This window comes from Pimephales promelas, chromosome 20 (assembly GCF_988280905.1).
Source record: "Pimephales promelas chromosome 20, fPimPro1.hap1.1, whole genome shotgun sequence".
Taxonomy (NCBI): Eukaryota; Metazoa; Chordata; class Actinopteri; order Cypriniformes; family Leuciscidae; genus Pimephales; species Pimephales promelas.
In genome coordinates this window covers 19,162,419-19,181,222 of record NC_142788.1, presented here as the reverse complement: position 1 = coordinate 19,181,222, position 18,804 = coordinate 19,162,419, and the positions used below count along the sequence as shown (strand labels likewise).

Genomic DNA, 18,804 nt, shown 5'->3' with positions numbered 1-18,804 from the left:
GTGTATTTATAGACCATATAAAAATTAAATCCCATGCCAATGTGAGGACATCACTTCAGATCTGAAAAGTTTGATTTGTTCAAATGTCATTTCTATAGTGCTCCCCATTTAAATGTAATGTAGGAAATTTTTTTCTGTCAGTTGTACCCCAAATAAATATGTTTATTTGAGAGCATTGTCAGCAGGGTTGTATTACTAGTAATACTTATTTTGGCCACAAGAGGGGGGTGACAAAACAATTGTACTATGATTGTGCCAGAAAACCTGATAAATATAAAATTTGTTATAACTGAGGGGAATTAACATGCGTTATGGTCTTTTTGCAATAGAAACCAAGATGTGTTCAAACAGTTCTGGAGAAAGTTAAGGAAATATGCAAGATTGAGACATTTAGGTAGTACTTCTAGATGTTACCAGCAGATGGCTCCAGAACCCTGAGGTACCTATAGTCTTTGAGGTCACAATATAGGCCATGCTAACAGACCTATTCATAATTCCCAACACACTGTCACTGTTTAGCCATACTAAGTTAAATGTACTACACAACATGACAGAGTAAATGAGTTCAGAGAACTAGTTTTATTTTAAAACATTTAAATCACTCAAAAATGTAAAAATAAAGATAAACCACACATTTAAAGTGGACAGCTAAAGCAGTGTTACAGCTGTTTATTTGTCATAAACAATGAAAAAGTACAAACGTTTTCTTTAAATGAATAACTTTGACCTCCACACAACAAATACATATTTTGAACAGATAGTAGAAAGCCATAAAAAAGAAGTATAAATAGAATAATGATAATCAATAATAATAAAAACTTAAATTTACTTAAATATAAAAAGGAATATATTTACATTTGGTATTTAAAAAATATCCACATACCAACAATTGCCTGTAGTTTGTAAGGATACAAACTAAACTAAATGGAAAAACTCACAAATGCTACCTATATTCATATATACATAAACACTAACTTTGAAAAAATGTAGTATTTTTTTTTTCTTATATTAATATATACATAAACGCATCGCACTTGTTCGTACCGAATGCATACAGCAGTGTGAAACCATCACCACAGAATTAAAGGATATTACATGTGCAAAAAATATGTCATTCAGCCATTGAATAAACAAACTGTGAATATCCTGATACTCGGGCATGCCGGCCCCTGGTAAAGACATGCCCATTGTGCATGTGTGGCTTTGATTAGTCTGCTATGTGTGCAAGTCTGGACGGGCATAAGCCCATTGTTCTCTTTTATGACCATCTCTGCTGTGTTGTCATAGCGCCCAGGCCTTGAGCTCCAAAGTAAGCCAGTGTCCGGTGTGGTGAAGTTTCAGGCAGCGCCTGAATCATCCTATTATCCCGGTCAAACTCCCATATGTTATCATAGTCCATTTCCTGGTCATCTGGCTCCATTGGCTGAAGGTAAGAGTCATCTGTGACAAGACAAAAAATATGATTATTATTTATTTTATTTTTTCAAATCTTAATTATTAAAATAAATATTTTAATGAATATGAGTTCCCACAATTTTGAATAATAGATTAGAAACGGAAATATTTCATTAGCGTACCAAGAAAAGCATATTCACTATAGGAATATCAATGAATTTTCATATGTAAAAATATGTAAAGAAGGTTGTATTTAAATCAAAATCACATGCCAAGGTTTAGAAGTCAGTAAACTGAGCCATCTAAATACTCAATGCCCTAATTTAAGATCTAACGAGTCGTTTGTTGTGTTCTTTTCACAGAGAGGCTCTGAGATGTCTTGAAGGATCTCCCACTTGTGAGCTTTAAATCACTCTCGGTTGTAATTCTGTCCTTTCGCTGGTCTTTCCTTCATCTGCCACCTGCAGTGCTGTCATTTAAAATACCCTGAGCCATGTTACACACACACACACACACACACACACACACCCCTTCATCTGCAGTCTTTCCACTGCCATGTCCTGCCTGGACCACCACACCCCATCAAACGGTGTGTGTGTGTGTGCTGGAAAAGGTCATTCTAAAACCATCCTATTAGCTGTGCCGTGAGAGTCTGGTATACTGTATGCACGACTTGCACGTGTCACCATGGATTATTTTCTCCCTATGGTGTGTTTAATCCTGACAAGCAAGAGTGTATATGGTGTAACCTCATGAAACGATTAAGCAAAATTCATTTGGATTATTTTAACCAGCCCATAAAAATACTCATGATCTAGGTCAAAATTTCACACGCTAAACAAAACTTGTCACAAAACTGGTGATGCAAATTGCTGTGCGCATATCTTGCATATCTAGTTCCGTATGTACGTCCGTGAAACATGCACTATTGTGGAACTGTAACTGCCTCCTAAGTTTTGCATTCCAAAAAATTCTTACCTGGTGAGAAACAGTAAGATATCTTCTGTGCTTCCATGACAGTGTGACCTGAGAAACCTCTCTGTAAAAAAAAAAACAAAGAATAGAAGATCAGTTTCATTACCATTTTGAGGCTACATAAATTTACAAAAATATTTGGTAACACTTTATTTCGATAGCCCACTTCAGACATTCTACTTACTATAAGTAACTTTTCAACTACATGTCAACTAACTGTCATTAGAGAATTAGTAGACTGTCAGCTTAATATTTGCTAACACTTTATTTTGTTGGTCCCCCAACATACATTCAACTGACTATAAGTAACTTGGCGACTACAAGTAAACATATTCTCCTAACCCAAAGCCTAACACCTAACAGTCTAATGAGAGTTAGTTGACATGTAGTTGAAAAGTTACTTATAATTAGTAGAACGTCTGAAGTGATTATCGAAATAAAGAGTAACCAAATATTTCTACATTTTTTTTAGGTCAGTATAATTTTTGGGGGAAAGAAATGAATACTTTTTATTCAGCAAGGACACAACATTGACAGAAAGTGATACTAAAGACATTTACAATGTTTTTCTATTTCTATTGAAAAACGATTTCTATTTCTGAAAAGAATGGAAGTCTTGAAAGGAAAACAACTACTGTCCCATTACCTGAGAGATGTGGTTGTGTTGTGGCTGTCGGTTTGGAGCGGGCAGCATCTTCAGTCTGGAAACGGCCTGGGCTCGCAGCTCATCCGACCTCTGGCTGCAGACCACCTCCGGCTCCTGGGCCTGGCCGTGTCGGTTTTTCCGCCCAAGAGGAGGGGTGCACAACCGGAAGGAGGAAGGGAGGGGAGGAGGGTACGACTGCTCAACAGAGCCCCGAGAAGAGTGCTGTATAGCAGAAAAACACGTACTTTATGAGATTTAGAAGATAGCTTAGTGAATTAAACTGATTAAAGGATTTAGACCTAAATCTGTGTTGAAAGAAACCCGACAAGTGTAAACCTGTATTCTGTGTAGAAATATTGTCTCAAACATGCATCTTTCTCAGGATAACACTTTGTCTTGTTCGCAGAGCAGCCTTTTCCATTATGCATCTGAATGGATTAATTAGTAATGTAGGCTATGGGGACTTTCCATGGCTTTAGCTCGTCAAATCAACGACTCTGGGTGTTTGGTCACCGAAGGCAGCGGTGTCAAGTGAGAGAGCGGATCTGATAACCTGACCCACTTACCGACGGTTGTGCAGAGCTCTCCTCCAGAGGGTACATACTGGGGGTGCTGGGGTCGTCATAAAGGGGTGAGAGAGGCTTGCGGTGGGAGACCAAGTCCGAGTGGCGATGAGGAACAAAGAGCTGGTGTTTGACGTTCGTCTGTGGCGTGCTCCAGCTGTTTGACTGAACAAAGACAGATGCAAAAGTTACGCATGTTCTTATTTATTCCTTTTCTGAAATTGTAAGCAAATAATTAAAATAGAACGAAACATTAGGCTGGGCATCTGGTGAGGGATATTCTGTTACCTTGACTAGTGGTGCCTTCTCGATTCGTTGAACAGGGCCGTTGCGGTGCACAGAACTGTAGGGCATGTTGTAAACCGGTGACATGGGTCCTTCAGAGGCGAGATAGGATGACTGTGGCGGGGAGGAGTAGTGGAGAGAAATGGGGTGGTGGTCGGGGACGGGTCTGACACGAGAGGAGAAGCTGCTGCTCCGGCTGCCCAGGTGAGCTGAGTACTGAGTGTCTGAGGAGGTCGGCCTGCTGGAAATGAACTGTACCAACACACACGACACACAAACTGATTAACTGGACTGTAGGCTACTCACATTCATCTACCAGATTACAACTAACTTTATGATTACGAATGATAAACAAATGATAAAATATAGAAATGTTGCTTTGACAACTAACTGAAATCAATTTAAATTAAACATAAGAAATAAAGTAAATATAAGAAATATACGAAAAAGGCACACAATTTAATGACTCAAAAGTAAATCAAAAATAAATACTGAAAATATGCAAATAAAAATCCAAAACCAAAAAAAAATGGTTAGCATAATCATATTTATAAAAAAATGTCATACTGTGACTTGGTCTTTATCTAAAACTATTTTCCTTTCCTGAGGCCATGTAAGCTTTTGGAGAACGTTAACCAACCAAATGTTGATCATCAAATTTGCATATAGTCTGCCTCTGTTCTGATATACCACAATCCAATCAATTCTTGTGCATAAAATCTTTGTCCTACATTTTGTCTTGAATATCCAAGTGTGTTTCAATCACATGTTGCATTACAGAAGTAAAATGTCTTGTGAATGGCAATTTGTTGATTAAAATTAATTAGATTGTCATATTATGACCATGTAGGATTAAATCTCAAACATGAACATATTAAGAGTTGAACATTTGAGCTAAAAGAATTAAAGGGATAGTTAATAGCCGTCGAACTGATCTAAATCAGATGTCCAACTAAACCTAACGGAACTGTCTCCAACGTTACAACTTTGTCGCGTCGCTGAACACGCCCCACCGGTCGCCAACGGTCGCCGCCGGAAGTCGCCCGCTCACCATTGAAATGAATGGTATCGCGTCGCTTGGTAGCGTGTAGTGTGAACGGGGCTTTAGACCACAGACAATAAAAGAAAGCTTTAGACGCGCGCGAGAGATCACTTCCGGCGTAAGTTAACGTTGGACGGTTCAGTTCGGTTCAGTTGGACAACATGTGATTCAGATCACTTTGACGGACGACGGCTGTTAACAAGAGGTAAAAACTATTCGTTCGTTTTCTCACATAAACCGCTCGTTTCATGTCTCAGGCCATCACTACGAGTCATTAAATCATGTTTAATTTGGACTTCTCTGTGCATTCTCTTTTAGGAGATCCCCATAGAACTGCATATGACTGACAGACAAGAACGGTTTGACCAAAAAATGTCAAAATTGAAAATACTGTGGAAACAAAGACACCTACATCTTGGATGCCCCTGAGGTAAGCTTAAACATATCAAAAATTAATTTCAAAGTGAACTATCCCTTTAAGAATGTAATACTTTTTGACTGGATTCTTTGTAAATTAGTATTCAGCATAATCCACTAGTGAAACACAACAGAAATTGATTGCACACAACACAACAGAAATCGATTGCACACAAGTTAATTATTAACAGATCAACTGAAACACTGCTGATCTTTTTTCACAACCATGTGCTGCTCCTCCAAAGTAAACATGCAAGTCATCCTAAAGAACAATGCCCCATATTTTAGATCTCTAGATAACCGCCAGCCTAACCCAAATTTCACACCAGATATGAAATCAAACTATGTAAAAATCTAAGAGCAGTTCACCTAGGAAGACTTACCTATAACACATTAAAGCTGGACAAATATCATGTTCACAACTTGATGTTAATGGGTTTGGGCTGTTAGGGTTAGGATGTTTGGATAGACACTTACGCAGAGAGGCTCAGCATAACCGGGGGACAGAGGGTTGTCATCAACACTAGGCAGCTGGAGCTCATGGGATCTGCGTTTGTCCTGAGACTGCCTTAATGGGTCAGTAACGCTGTGGTTGCTGCCGCTCCACCTGTCAAAATCCAGAGCCTGAGAATAACAGGGAAAGTGAATATCTCACAGCATTTTCAGGCCAATATCTAAGATATTCAACACCATGTTCAAGATAGAAGCAATCGCTCACCTGTTTCTGTGTTGGAGTGTAAATGATGTCATACACAGGGGGGGGAGGGCTGAGGATGGGGACGTCAGCACTTTTGAAAAACTGGATCCAGTCATGGAACTCACTCTTGTCCAGACAGGACACGATGATGGGGTTTATCAACTTCCCTAACAACGAAACCCACAAGAGTTAGAGTCAGATATGCATCAGATTCTGTGCAGAAACAGGGGACAAAGTAGATCTGTGCCATGCTCGATAACATCCGGCAATTAAAGTTATAACTCACCCTCAATCATTAACGTGTTAGGTTTGATGTCCTGGCAGGGAGTTGTAACCGTGATCATGTTGAGAGGAAGTTTGCCCTGCAATTGCAAAAGAAAAAGTGAAAGATTATTTCCAGTGCATCACTAAATTCACTAAATTATTTAGGCAGAGTTACTGCTGTATTCATTTGTGCAAATGAAATTTTGAGTTACCTTGTAAAAGAGGCCATCACTCTCTTCCGACAGAATTATGAGATAGTTGGGGTACAACACCAGCACACGGTCATACTGCTCCTGTGAGCCGAACAGAGACATTTACTATTATTTATTTTACAGACAAGAAGCTAATATTGATTGATTAACTTATTTTAGACACATTGCAAATACTGTTCTATTTTTGTTCCACCAACAAAAAATATTTCCAAAGCCCGTTGTGCGCCTATGGTTGTGCGTCTCCGTAATGAATCATAGTTTTTAAACGAAATTAATATGAACTTGATCACTTGAACATAAGTGAATCGGTGTGTTTGAACGAATCGATTGGGCGAATGATTGTTGTGTGATAACAATTTTTGACCATCACTTTGCACAGCAGGGTGCATAGCACTGGATACGTCTTGCAGCAACCACTAGTGTGTGTTTTAGCTCAGCTCCTCGGGGTGTGTTCAAAGACAGCTGTTGGGTGAGTCAAGTGAAGTGCGTGAGGCAAGCAACTGGTTTACACACCCTTTTCACAAGCAAACCCTTTCCACTCTCACAGTACACTTAAGAAGGACTATCAATTGCTCACCCTCCCTCGCTGTCCGGAAAAAAGGTTCAGATAATTGGTCACACGTATACCGGATATTTGGTTACACACACTACAGTCCCATAATATGAACTAGTGTCCCTGTGTGTTTGTATGCTGCTGTCTGTTCAAACAGACCTGCTGATACCAGGCAGACGTTGACTAATGAGGGTGGTGTGAAAGTGACCATGAGTGTAAACTGAGCTTGCTTTGCTCCTCTCAAGAAAACATGGAAGTGAATTTCGACCCTCCTCATACTAAGACAAAACAATTCATTCAATGGCTCATTCAGAGTAAACATATATATATATTCAGAGTAAACATATATATATATATATATATATATATATATATATATATGGTATAATTATCCTTTAGAGCTCTTACCTGACATGGCATATGTTGCAGCTTGACTTTTGTGACGTAAGTGATGGGCCCTAGACTCTCTCGTTGCGAGCCCTCCCACTCATAGATGGGCTCTTTACTGATGGAGTTCCTCAACTCCTCCTTTCCCACTGGGGTCTCTTCTGAGCACTGTACCTTTGGAGGAAATATTGGCTTTAAATCAATGTTCAAAAGAAACAACAGGCATGAATAGAGAGATAGAGTGTCACCACCAGTATGGGGAATTTCAGAGAAATCCATAGCTCTGCTAATTATTGGATGCAGATGTGTTGCTCAATGACTTAACTTGCCAAAATAGCATGTGTCAGAACAGAAAAGTCTTTTTCAAGTGCGATCAACGTGACCACAAAAGAAACCACTCCTTGATGAAATCCCAGAGGATAATGACCGTCACTCTGACCTGAATTAACACCTTTTTTACGTTCATTACAGAAATATGCTTTTAATATTTGATACCATACCTTCATTCTCGTGTACGTCTCCGGTTCGATTGCTTTGCCGCCATTAGCCTCGATTTGTTCTTTCAAAAGCCCAAACCAATTGTTCATCTCCTCCTCTGTCGAGCAGTACACGATGATAGGGTTCAGGCTGACCCCTACAAAGGTCAAAGACAAGGGTCAGAGGTCAGGTCAGATGACCATCTGGATCTCTTTAAGAGCCGGCAACAGGTTGCTGAATATTTCGGTAAATCACATGTTTTTAAGTATAGATGCATTTGTCTAGATACCGTTGCTCTGTTTCATGTCAAAATGTCAATGTTGACACTTCTGACCTGAGAGCAAACAATCTGTTTCAAGAGCTCTTGTCATTACAACATGCCATGCATTAGCAGTAAACCAGTTGTCCCTTCAGCTATTCTCAAAGAAAGCATCAAACCTGGAATCTCCATTTTATCAGACCCGCATTCCAGCCTTTATCAGTGCAGATATCAGCAACTCTGACCTGCCCTGTACAGTCATTTCCAGTCAAGTGTGATGTTTTTTTTAGCAAAGGCATGTGTTCATGTGTAAGACTTATATTTTTTCCCTGAATACATAGAGGTCTAGTCAGGACTGGAAATTCTGTGATGTGCCTCATAGATTCCCAAATCTCACTCCCAGCAATCTAAGACATCATCTTTCCTAAAACAGTGAGTCCCATCTGATATGATGTTGTGGCAAATAAGGAGATTTATTCAGTAATTTGGAGAATGGGACTTAACGGCACGTAACGGTTAAGCTTTAATTCTTTTTCACTCAATCACGGCCACATTGACTCAATATTCCGAGAACATTAAGCACAGATAAAAGCAATAAAGTTAATGTTTTCATATGTGGTAAATTCTCATAAACATTTTATAGGCAAACTTGTGTGTTCAGGTCCAGCGCTCTGGAATGTGGAGAACTTTAACTGTGAAGGAGAGGTGAAGAGGGAAGGCCTTCGTAGCTCCGCAGCTGAGCGAGTTCAGGCGCACCTGTCGTATAACAAGGGGGGCCTTGAAGGACAATTTATCTCTCTTCTTACTAGTGGCAAACGGAGGAGGGTTCAGTTAGTCTTAGTGCTTTTGAACCTCTGGAATGTCCGAACATGGGAAGTGGTTTTGGGCCTACATAGTGTGGCTTTACGACGAAGACCTCAACAATCATTTGTTTTCCGGTTAGTTGAGAGTCACAAATTCCATCCTCAAATAACACCGAGAAAAAAATGGATTGTAAAAATCTTTATATCTATGTAACTGTCTCTTCCTTTTGTTTTATCTCGTGTTTCTTGTCTACTTTTTCCTGTTTGTTCAACCCTGGATTATCAAGAACACTCACCGTTTATCTGGAATGCAAATTCCTGCAGATCACCAAAGCTGTTCCTGTTCTGCACCTTGCAAATCGTGAGCTCTTTGAGAGGAAGTGTTCCCTGAATAACAAAAATACATGGGAAAAAAACGTTAGTAGTCTTCCTTTATAGTGATTTAAATGGACATTTTTCTATACAGAGCTATTAAAAAATCGGTAACACTTTACAATAAGGTTCATTAGTTAACATTAGTAAATGCATTAACATGAACTAACGATGAGCACTGCATTAGTTACAGTGTTTATTAATCTTTGTTAATGTTAGTTAATACAAATAAAGTTCACTGTGCGTTCATGTTAGTTCACAGTGCATTAACTAATGTTAACTAATACAACCTTTGATTTGAATTACGTATTAGTAAATGTTGGAATTAATATTAACTAAGATTAATAAATGCTGAAGAAGTATTGTTCATTTTTAGTACATGTTAACTAATGTAGTTAACTAATATTACACTCTAAAAAATGCTGGGTTGTTTTAACCCAATTTTGGGTAAAATATGGACAAACCCAGCCATTGGGTTACATTTTTTTCATGCCATTTTTAACCCAATGGCTGGGTTTGTCCATATTTGACCCAAAATTGGGTTAAAACAACCCAGCATTTCTTAGAGTGTGTAATGAACCTTGTTGGAAAGTGTTACCAAAAAATCTACATTGAAAAACTGGGATTCAAAATTATTGTATGTGTATTTATTTATTATTTAAACAACAAAAATATTTCATAACTAATAAATAATTAAACAAAAAAAAAATACAAAATAACATACAAAAATTCAAAATGGAAAATACAAAATAACTGTATATAGCATATTTTTTAAATAAAATACAATATCTTAAAATATCTCTTTAAAATAAAATAAAATAAAAACAAAGAAATGTTATTATGTTGTTATATATGAATTAATACAATTTTAGATGTCCGTCACTGACACATTCAGTATTGCACAATGTTGTTCATGGCTAACAAACATTTATTACCAGGCTGCCTCCCAGTGACTCAGGTTAATGAATAGAGACACAATAAAACCAGATTAACGCAGGTGACAATAGATGAGACACAGATTTTATGATTAATTACACATCTTAGTGTGGCATTTTTGGTATGGAGAGGTGACACACTTTACATCATCACAAAGCCCATAAATCTTGTCATTTCCGTCTTCGTTACCATATGACTCAAATGACGGTTAGTGTCTAAGGCAATGACAGAAACATGGCCATATATGGAGCTGCTTTTCATTTCGACTTATGGTATGCATTGTATAAAAAACATGAATAGGTGCATCTTTTACCTGGTATGTGAGTCCAGTTGTGTTGTTGGAGACAAAATGGAGATGGGTTTGGAACAGGTCCAGGTAGCAGTCATGCACATCCTGAAAAACAGACACTTCATCAGCTTAGGATCAACACAATCAGAGGGATCGTTCTGGGTAACGCTGCTTTAAAGGCTTGAATTCAACAACATTGGTGGATTAAATGATTTTAGCCTGACTACTCACTCAAAACAACATCTTTCACCCAGACACAACATTAATGAGCTAAGTTCAGTGTAGCAATCGTATTCACAATCCCTAGTATAAATACTCCTGTGTAAATCAAGTGAGAGGTGTTTGTTTGCTCTTAGAGACTGACATTGATCTATCAGGGACAGCTCATTTCCTTTCATCTGATGTAGGCCTGTACTTTACCACGTTACAGAATATGCCATTATCAGAAATACTGTTAGGTAACATTTCCTTTCAATTGTAAAATCACCACTGTACAGTATGTCCTCCTTTAAGCTCATCCTGTGTTGGGTTGTTATTTCTTTTCCTTCACCTTCACACTCATTTCTTTTCTCAGTATTACATGTTATCAAATCAAAGCAATTCCCACGCTTTTGAACCAATGTGAGATATATCAGTGGTTTGATCAGTGCGCTCTGCCCTAGGTAATCTCTGCAACACTGCAGCGTTTCACAACACTTCACATCCATGCGTGTTCCGACATGGCCTAAACTCCTCAAACCGACTAGCATCAATTAATCAGCAAAAGCATGTACGTCATTCCCACTGCGCTTTAAACAACCACTGTGACATCTTGTATCTTCCACCTGTTTGTTGTGTGTTAGATCATTGAGAGTGAGTAAGACGCGTGTGTCATGTGTGCGCTTAGACCACCTTATTCATCTTATGAAAGTCTGTATTGAGTGGTTTATTGAATGATTATTCTTGGCAACTGTTTTTGCGTGTCGTTTGTTTGGATCTGTTTTGAATGCGAGTCGGTGTGTCTTACCTGGCAGTGCAGGAAGCGGAAGCGCACTTTGGAGCTGTTGATCATTCTGCCATAGTTCTTCACATTAATGCTGCTTTTCTTCCATCCGCTAACTGGGTCGTAGGGGAACGGAGGGTCCCATTTGATGTTCTCAATCGTCTGGAGATCTTTGTGTGACATTTCCTATGTCAACACAGTGATAAAAGTTAGTCATTTTTCTCAATAATATCAGATATATGCACTCCTTTTATGTGAAAGCCCTACTAGGGAATGTGCTCACAACTATAGTGGCTAATGTTCTGCAAATGTTACAAACAAAACGTTCTTGCTGTAATGTTAATACAATGTTATTACAGCTTGAAAAACATTAGCAAAATATGATTTATACACATTTACATTCTAAGAATGTTGCCCTAAGTTATGAGTTATAAGTTATTTACAAAAGTTGTGAACATTCAAAGCTTCCCATTTTGAATGAAACGTGTCATTTGGTTGATTCAACGAACGAAGTAAACGAATTGACTCGGAAAAAGATTCGTTCATTTTTGATGAACGTGTTCGAACAGGAAGATCACGAACGCGCATCACAGAACAGAGCAAGGCGACCATTTGAGAGTATAAAACTTAAACTTTATTAGTTTTTAGTTTTTTAAACGAGCGATCGTTTCGCTTGATAAGACCCTTATTCATTGTCTGGAATCGTTTAAAGCCCTTTGAACAGTTTTTTTTTTAACACAAAATCTTTTCAAGATTAGTAATCACAACATTTTTTCCTTTGTCAAATCAACTTAAATAATTTATTTAGTTCAGATAACATCATATTTTGAGTTTCTGATGATTAAATAATTCTCCTTCATTGTATTAACTCACTTTTTCCATTTCAATGAACTCAAAATTTTAAGGCAACCAGGTTTTAAGTTAAACCAACTATATTTTTTTTTACTGCTAGCATTTTTAAAACTCTAGGATGACCAAAGAAAACCAAAGACGTTCCTCACCTTTCTTGGGGTGACTGTGCAGAGAATGTTGATGATGCTGTTGGACTTCTCCTGTCCCTCTTGTGGATACTTTTTCCGGAACAAACGGCTGCTGCTCAGAAAACAAGAGATAGTTAGACATGTATGGGATTGTGGGATAAGAAAAGATGGACGTGACCCCACATAGACCCCACATCTTGACTCAGGATGATCAGTTAATCACACTGAGTCTGAGTCAAGCTCTCTGTAAAGTTTCAGTGCTCAGTGTCCCACACAAAAGATTACATCACCATTACACGTCCATTCTTCCTTCGCGTTCAACATCTCAGTCTGCACCATTTAAAGAGAAAAAACAATAAAGCTTATGTTACAAGCTCATGAAATGCCTTTTGTTACCCATGACCTCCATTTATAATCATTAGTGTCAGATCTGTATAATGAACTTCTTCCTGCCCAACGATACGCTGAGGAAGTCCGTGTCAGCGAGGAAGTCATCCTCAGTGAGAAAGACGTCCTCAGAGACTCCCGTGTTTTTCTTTTCTCTCTTTGTCAATCTGTCTACGCTTTGAATGCAATTAGCATAACAACACTGGGCTTATTCACCCAGACAATAATGGGAAGTATCGGTGATTTACCAGGGCTCAGTGATGGATGTGTTTGGCATCCGGAGAATTCATTCCATTGAAGAATGCAGGTTGTAGGCAGTTTGTAACACAGAACATGCTTGTAAAAGTGAGGAAAGTTTGACAGGGACAACTTAAGAGGCATTACCTTTTCATCTATTGTTTTCATTAAAAATACCATCATTCATTGCACTTATTTTAAATCCGATAGGGGTCCTGGGTTTAAAAGTGGCCGCGTCCCGCTACACTGAACTCTGATCTGATATGTTCGCAGTAATACAAAGGCTTTTTTATGATCTAGGACTCTGAACCTTAACTGAACCCACCAATATACATTCAGAGCACATGCAAACCAGACAAAACGGACAAACACTCTGTCTATTTTACAGGCTGTTAGTCAGAAAAGGTGTCCAAATTTGACAGCAGTAAATTATTCGGATGTCACTAGCTGTGCAAGCACAATAGTATTACTTTCTGTGCAGGATAAACCCAATTCTCTGAAAAACCCACGAAACCTGAGAACTCAGAACTCTGCCCTGAAGGCTACTCTGGAAACAGAAATAGATCTAACTTCATTACACTGGTGATTTCTATTAGCAGATGAGTGTATCAGTCAGTGTGAAGCGAGATCCTGTCACTGAGCAAATGAGGTTTGCAGACAGCATCATTACACCGCTTAATTCAAACTGCCAATCCGTGTTCATCTGAAGCACTACAGTAGGTCATTACAGTATTTTGTCTTAAATATTAATAAATATTTTATTTAAGAAGTAAAATGGCAAAGGATGACAAGCCATTATTATATTATATTATATTATATTCATACACAACTTAGTTCAGTAGAAAATGTTCGTCAATGGGGTGAGATAAACTTAATTCTAAATATATTCTCTGAAAACTAATCACATTCATTTCTCATACACAATATTTACATTTTTTCGCTTTTCAAGTGAATGTTTCTTGTTTTTAAAGACATTTTAACTTATTTTTGCAGTGTTTGAACAGTAATATTGTTATTTTCCAGACTCCTGGCATATCAATTCAACATTAAACATCAGAACATTTACATGACTTCCCTCTAGTTTGCATGACACCCAAAACATCATATAGTTTTAAGGTAGTTTCTCATGGTTCTTACCTGTTCCTGCGTATGAAACTCTTGCTGGAGAACCTGAAGTTGTGTTGGGGAACGCATGACATACTACTCCCCATGTTGATACTGGATATCTCCTCGATGAAAGATTGTTGGTGTATCTGTCGGCTGGACTAATAATTCAGTGATCCCTGTTGTAATCCAGCCTCTCTGGAGTGAGTGAGAGAGTGAGTGAGTGTCTGTTCACCAGAGAGACGAGACTGATACTGAAGCAGCAGACAGGAGAGAGGAGAATGTATGAGAGAGGGAGTGTGTCAGTGGGTGGAGATAAAGTGAGGTGTGTGTGTGTGTGTGTGAGCAAAGAAGAGGAGGGAGGGTGGGAGGGAGATGAGGACAGGGGACCAGAGCAATGAAGTTCACACCTTCAGCGTGAGATCCCCTCACTAAGTAAAGCCTAAATGACAAAGGGGAACGTGTAATTTTTCACACCTTATAGTGGGCAAATGGCGCTGATTTGAATGTTTGAACACTATGATGAAAGAGCATTAAAGTCTGAATGGAGCCTGCTGGTGTCCCTTAAGAGGTCAAGCCAAACATGTCTGGACATAGACGTGCTCTGAATACTACTGGCTGATTATATTATTCACTCACTTAAGTAATTAATACACTTAGGATGTCTGTAAATGAATGTCTTTGTAATTAAAAAGTTCTATAACAGAAAAAAAAGACAATCGCAAACGTGGTGTTTTTATAATAATGATAATAACAATACTAGCGTATCAACGTTTTGTGAGGTAAAGAAAAAACCTTTGTTATTAAACCTTGTATGATATTAATTATATAATCCATTTTTATAATAAAACAGAATATTGCATGCTGTTATTTACTTTTCCAGTTATGTTAGGCATGGGCTGATGAAGAATTTAAAAATTGTTGTTTATCTTTTTATATCAGCATCAATATCTAAAAATACTAAAATAATGATAATAAAAGTAATACTAGTACAGTTAAAGAACATTACAAAATCTTCCATAAAAATGTGAACATAAATAATATGTAAAGAGCATAAGGTATTTCTGAGCATTACACTCATCTGTATTTGCTGTGAACCTGTCACGTGTGACTGTATGGTTTGCTAAGGTGTGTGTGAGATATGATCTAATCAAATTAAAAGAGCAACACTCCCTGAATGTAATCAAGCACAAGTGAAAGTAATCTCGTTTTGTATTCGGTTTGTATCCCTGATGTCAGACATGCAGATTGCCTCAAGAATATTACATTATAACAAATGCAATTACAAGTTCTATAGCCTGCCTCTTTGTATGTCTTTATGATGATTAGCTATTGCATGAGGAATTCTGTGTTTGAATACATTCTCTGAATGGTTCTTCAGGTCTAATGATGTGTGAATGTATGGGTATGTAAACTCCATGCATTTCAGCTCTTACTATTTATAGTTTCATTCCCACAGCATATTTTTCTCAAACAGACCCTCAGAAATTGGATTTCAGAGGTTATTGTTCTAGTATGGGCGGCTGCTGATTCAAACCAGTAGAACCAGGAAATGTAATGGAGGCCATGCCGGAGGCAACAAACTGTCACATTCCAACTCACACATTCTTAAATATACTGAATTGCTACAACACCTTTATACACTTATCAAGAATTTTACCAGCTAAGAATTTCCTTGGTTCAGACTAATAGCTTAAGTTGGAAGTCTATAAAAATCTGAAGAAGCATTGCCAAAACATGAGGATAGCATACCTGTTTTATTAACTCTTATAGGTCCTCTATCTATTTAATTTTTTTAATAATATGGGAAAGGCAGTTGGTGATAAAAGAATTATATTCTGCTCTTTTATTGTATCAGCATATCTGTCATGGAAAAACAGAGATGATTTATCATTGCTCCATTCTCACTCAGAGCGCAGAAGACTCAGAACGCATGAGTCATAAGCTGTTCACTGTGTATCAAGCTCTGAGCCTCCGTATACAGTGGGGGGAAAAGCAGGGAAACATCTGACATAGTCTGGGAAAATCTCACTTCCAGTCATTTGGGTTTCTGTCTACACCTGATGCAAAGTTTCGATTACTTTGGAATTACTTTGGAATACTGAACAGATCATCCCTCACATATGCAGGTGTATGGGAAGGGTATGAGATCAAGGATTTTCCATCTTTACAAACACTGTGTTTGTAATCCCCTCTATTCAGACTTTTTGCCCAAGCTAGAGACCCCCAATATGTACAAAATAAGATTTGATCCATTATATATATATATATATATATATATATATATATAGTGTATAATGTCATTTATAATATAATATTTAATGTGTAATATATATATATATATATATATATATAGGATTGATAAAGGACTAGATGTTGCAATCCCTAATGTTGCACCAATATATATATATATATATATATATATATATATATATATATATATATATATATATATAATAAAAAATAGAATGTTGTTGTGAGTGTGAGTGTATTTGAAGGATAAGATTTGAAGCAAGCAGTAAGATAAGCACGTTTTGTTTTCTGTCAGGGTCAGACAACTTGTATTTACACCATCTTTCTTTCTGACCCCAAACTTATGACAAAATAAACTTCTTTAATAGGTTTTACTTTGTCACCACAAAAATATATAAGCAGCACCATGGTTTTCAACATTGATAATAAGTTTCTTAAACGGCAAATCATCATTAAATGATTTCTGAAGGATTGTGATACAGATACATACACATACTGTATATATATGTGGTTTTTACATTGTTTTAACTCTTCAAAATAAGTTTAATGTAATTTCAACTGACAAACATCCAAGATGATTGTCCTTAAAATTTAAGGCAGCAACTTCTTTTTACAGTAGTTCTTTTAAAATGTAAATATCCAATATTAATGTTTTACTGCATTTCTGATTATATAAATGACTTCTTTCAAAAACATTAAAATAAAATCTTTACTGGCACCATATTTATGACTAAATAAACCCCGGTACACACAAGATTTATCAAGGGTTATTTTTTTCTGGTATTATAAGTTTAAATAGTCATTGAAATTCATTGATGTTGTAGAATAATTCTTGTCTAATAACAACAACAACAGTACCGGTATTCTGTTGTAATAAAATGTGTATATTAGGCCATAGAAATGGTTCTATGTTGTCACAAAGGAGAAGGAAAGGATACGGAAGGAAGTGGAAAATAAAGCCAAACACAACAGTGTATCTGACTGCCCACACAATTTTATGTGAGCAGCTCTTCTTACTCAAAACAATGACTGGCTTCCACATGTGAAAAAGATTGTTTGGTTTGGATCCAATGTGGCTAAATTCTTAACCTGTGAATGGACTATTCCAATAAACAAATGGAGGAAAAATATGTATTTCTCAGTTACCATTCACTCATGATTCATATCCCTAATAGTCATTTTGACCAGTGCCTTGGACACCTAATCTACTATGACAATATCTATTACATTAATTCAAGTAGGACCGCTATTTGAAATAAAGATGTAAAAGAAGTGTACATGGCAAGTTCAAAAGATCTCAAGCATTATAAGACAAATCAGATTTTAGTTCCCAATGTTCTTTCAGAGTCACTCAGAATTTCACACACGTATCAGAGCTGTGGATTGAGCAAGGCTATCGGCACGGCCCTGTCTGGGAAGTCCCTCTGCAATGTTTTTTCAGACTCGCCGGGTGCGTTAGGGGTGCTAACTTCACACCTCTGGATGTTTTCAATGGACCACGTGTGCAAGAGAGAACCACGGGTGTCAGAGCTCTCACAGAACAAAAAAAACATGGTGTAAGAGGTGGAATAAACACGGCTTTGAAGGGTTACATCAAACAGGTGACATTTTTGTTTTGTAGAATGCCTTCTTCAGCCATTTCCGTTGAACGAGTTGGGAAAAAAAATTCCAGAGATGAAGATAAGGATGGTGTAAATGTCAAATGATGTTTTTGGTGATGGACAAAGTAGAACAGCAAGAAACCAAATCATTTCTTGTTCCCAGGAACACAAGCAGATGCGGAATAATCCACCTCTAAACGATTGTGCAAACTTCCGATTTCTATCTTATTCGATGTATTAGAATTCTAGAGAAGACAATTTAGGACACTACCATTCAAAAGTTTGGGGTATGTAAGTTTTTCAACACTTATGTATTAAATTGTTCAAAAGTGATAGTAAAAAAAACATTAATGTTCTTTTAAACTTTATATTCATCAAAAGATTTTTTTAAAAAAAATCAGTTTCAACAAAAGCATTCCATTAAGTGCTGCTTAATATTTTCGAGAAAACCGTGATACATTTTTTTTAGGATTATTTTAAGTATGCCATTTAAAAAAAGAAGCATTTATTTAAAAATAGAAATCCTTTGTAACATCATACATGTCTGTACTGTTACTTTTGAACTATGTAATGCATCCTTGCTAAATAACAGTATTAATTTCTTGGTAACACTTTACAATATGGGTGCACTAATAAGCATTAATTCTTGCTTAACTAATGCACAGATAATACTGAATTAATGTGTAAC

At 37.2% G+C, this 18,804-nt stretch overlaps 1 protein-coding gene across 1 annotated transcript; it reads right to left on the bottom strand.

The window, feature by feature from the left end:
• Window positions 1-654: 654 nt before the first annotated feature.
• plekhn1 (pleckstrin homology domain containing N1) lies at window positions 655-14,548 on the bottom strand. Its single transcript, XM_039651398.2, has 16 exons — window positions 14,296-14,548; window positions 12,556-12,646; window positions 11,579-11,740; window positions 10,597-10,677; window positions 9,272-9,362; window positions 7,937-8,070; window positions 7,458-7,610; window positions 6,497-6,577; window positions 6,307-6,382; window positions 6,042-6,187; window positions 5,801-5,947; window positions 3,868-4,116; window positions 3,583-3,744; window positions 3,017-3,238; window positions 2,374-2,434; window positions 655-1,440 (listed from the first exon to the last, which is right to left on the bottom strand). Exons 1-16 carry the CDS (start codon window positions 14,367-14,369, stop codon window positions 1,259-1,261), a joined length of 2,112 nt encoding a protein of 703 aa, XP_039507332.2. The 5' UTR covers window positions 14,370-14,548; the 3' UTR covers window positions 655-1,258.
• Window positions 14,549-18,804: the final 4,256 nt, after the last annotated feature.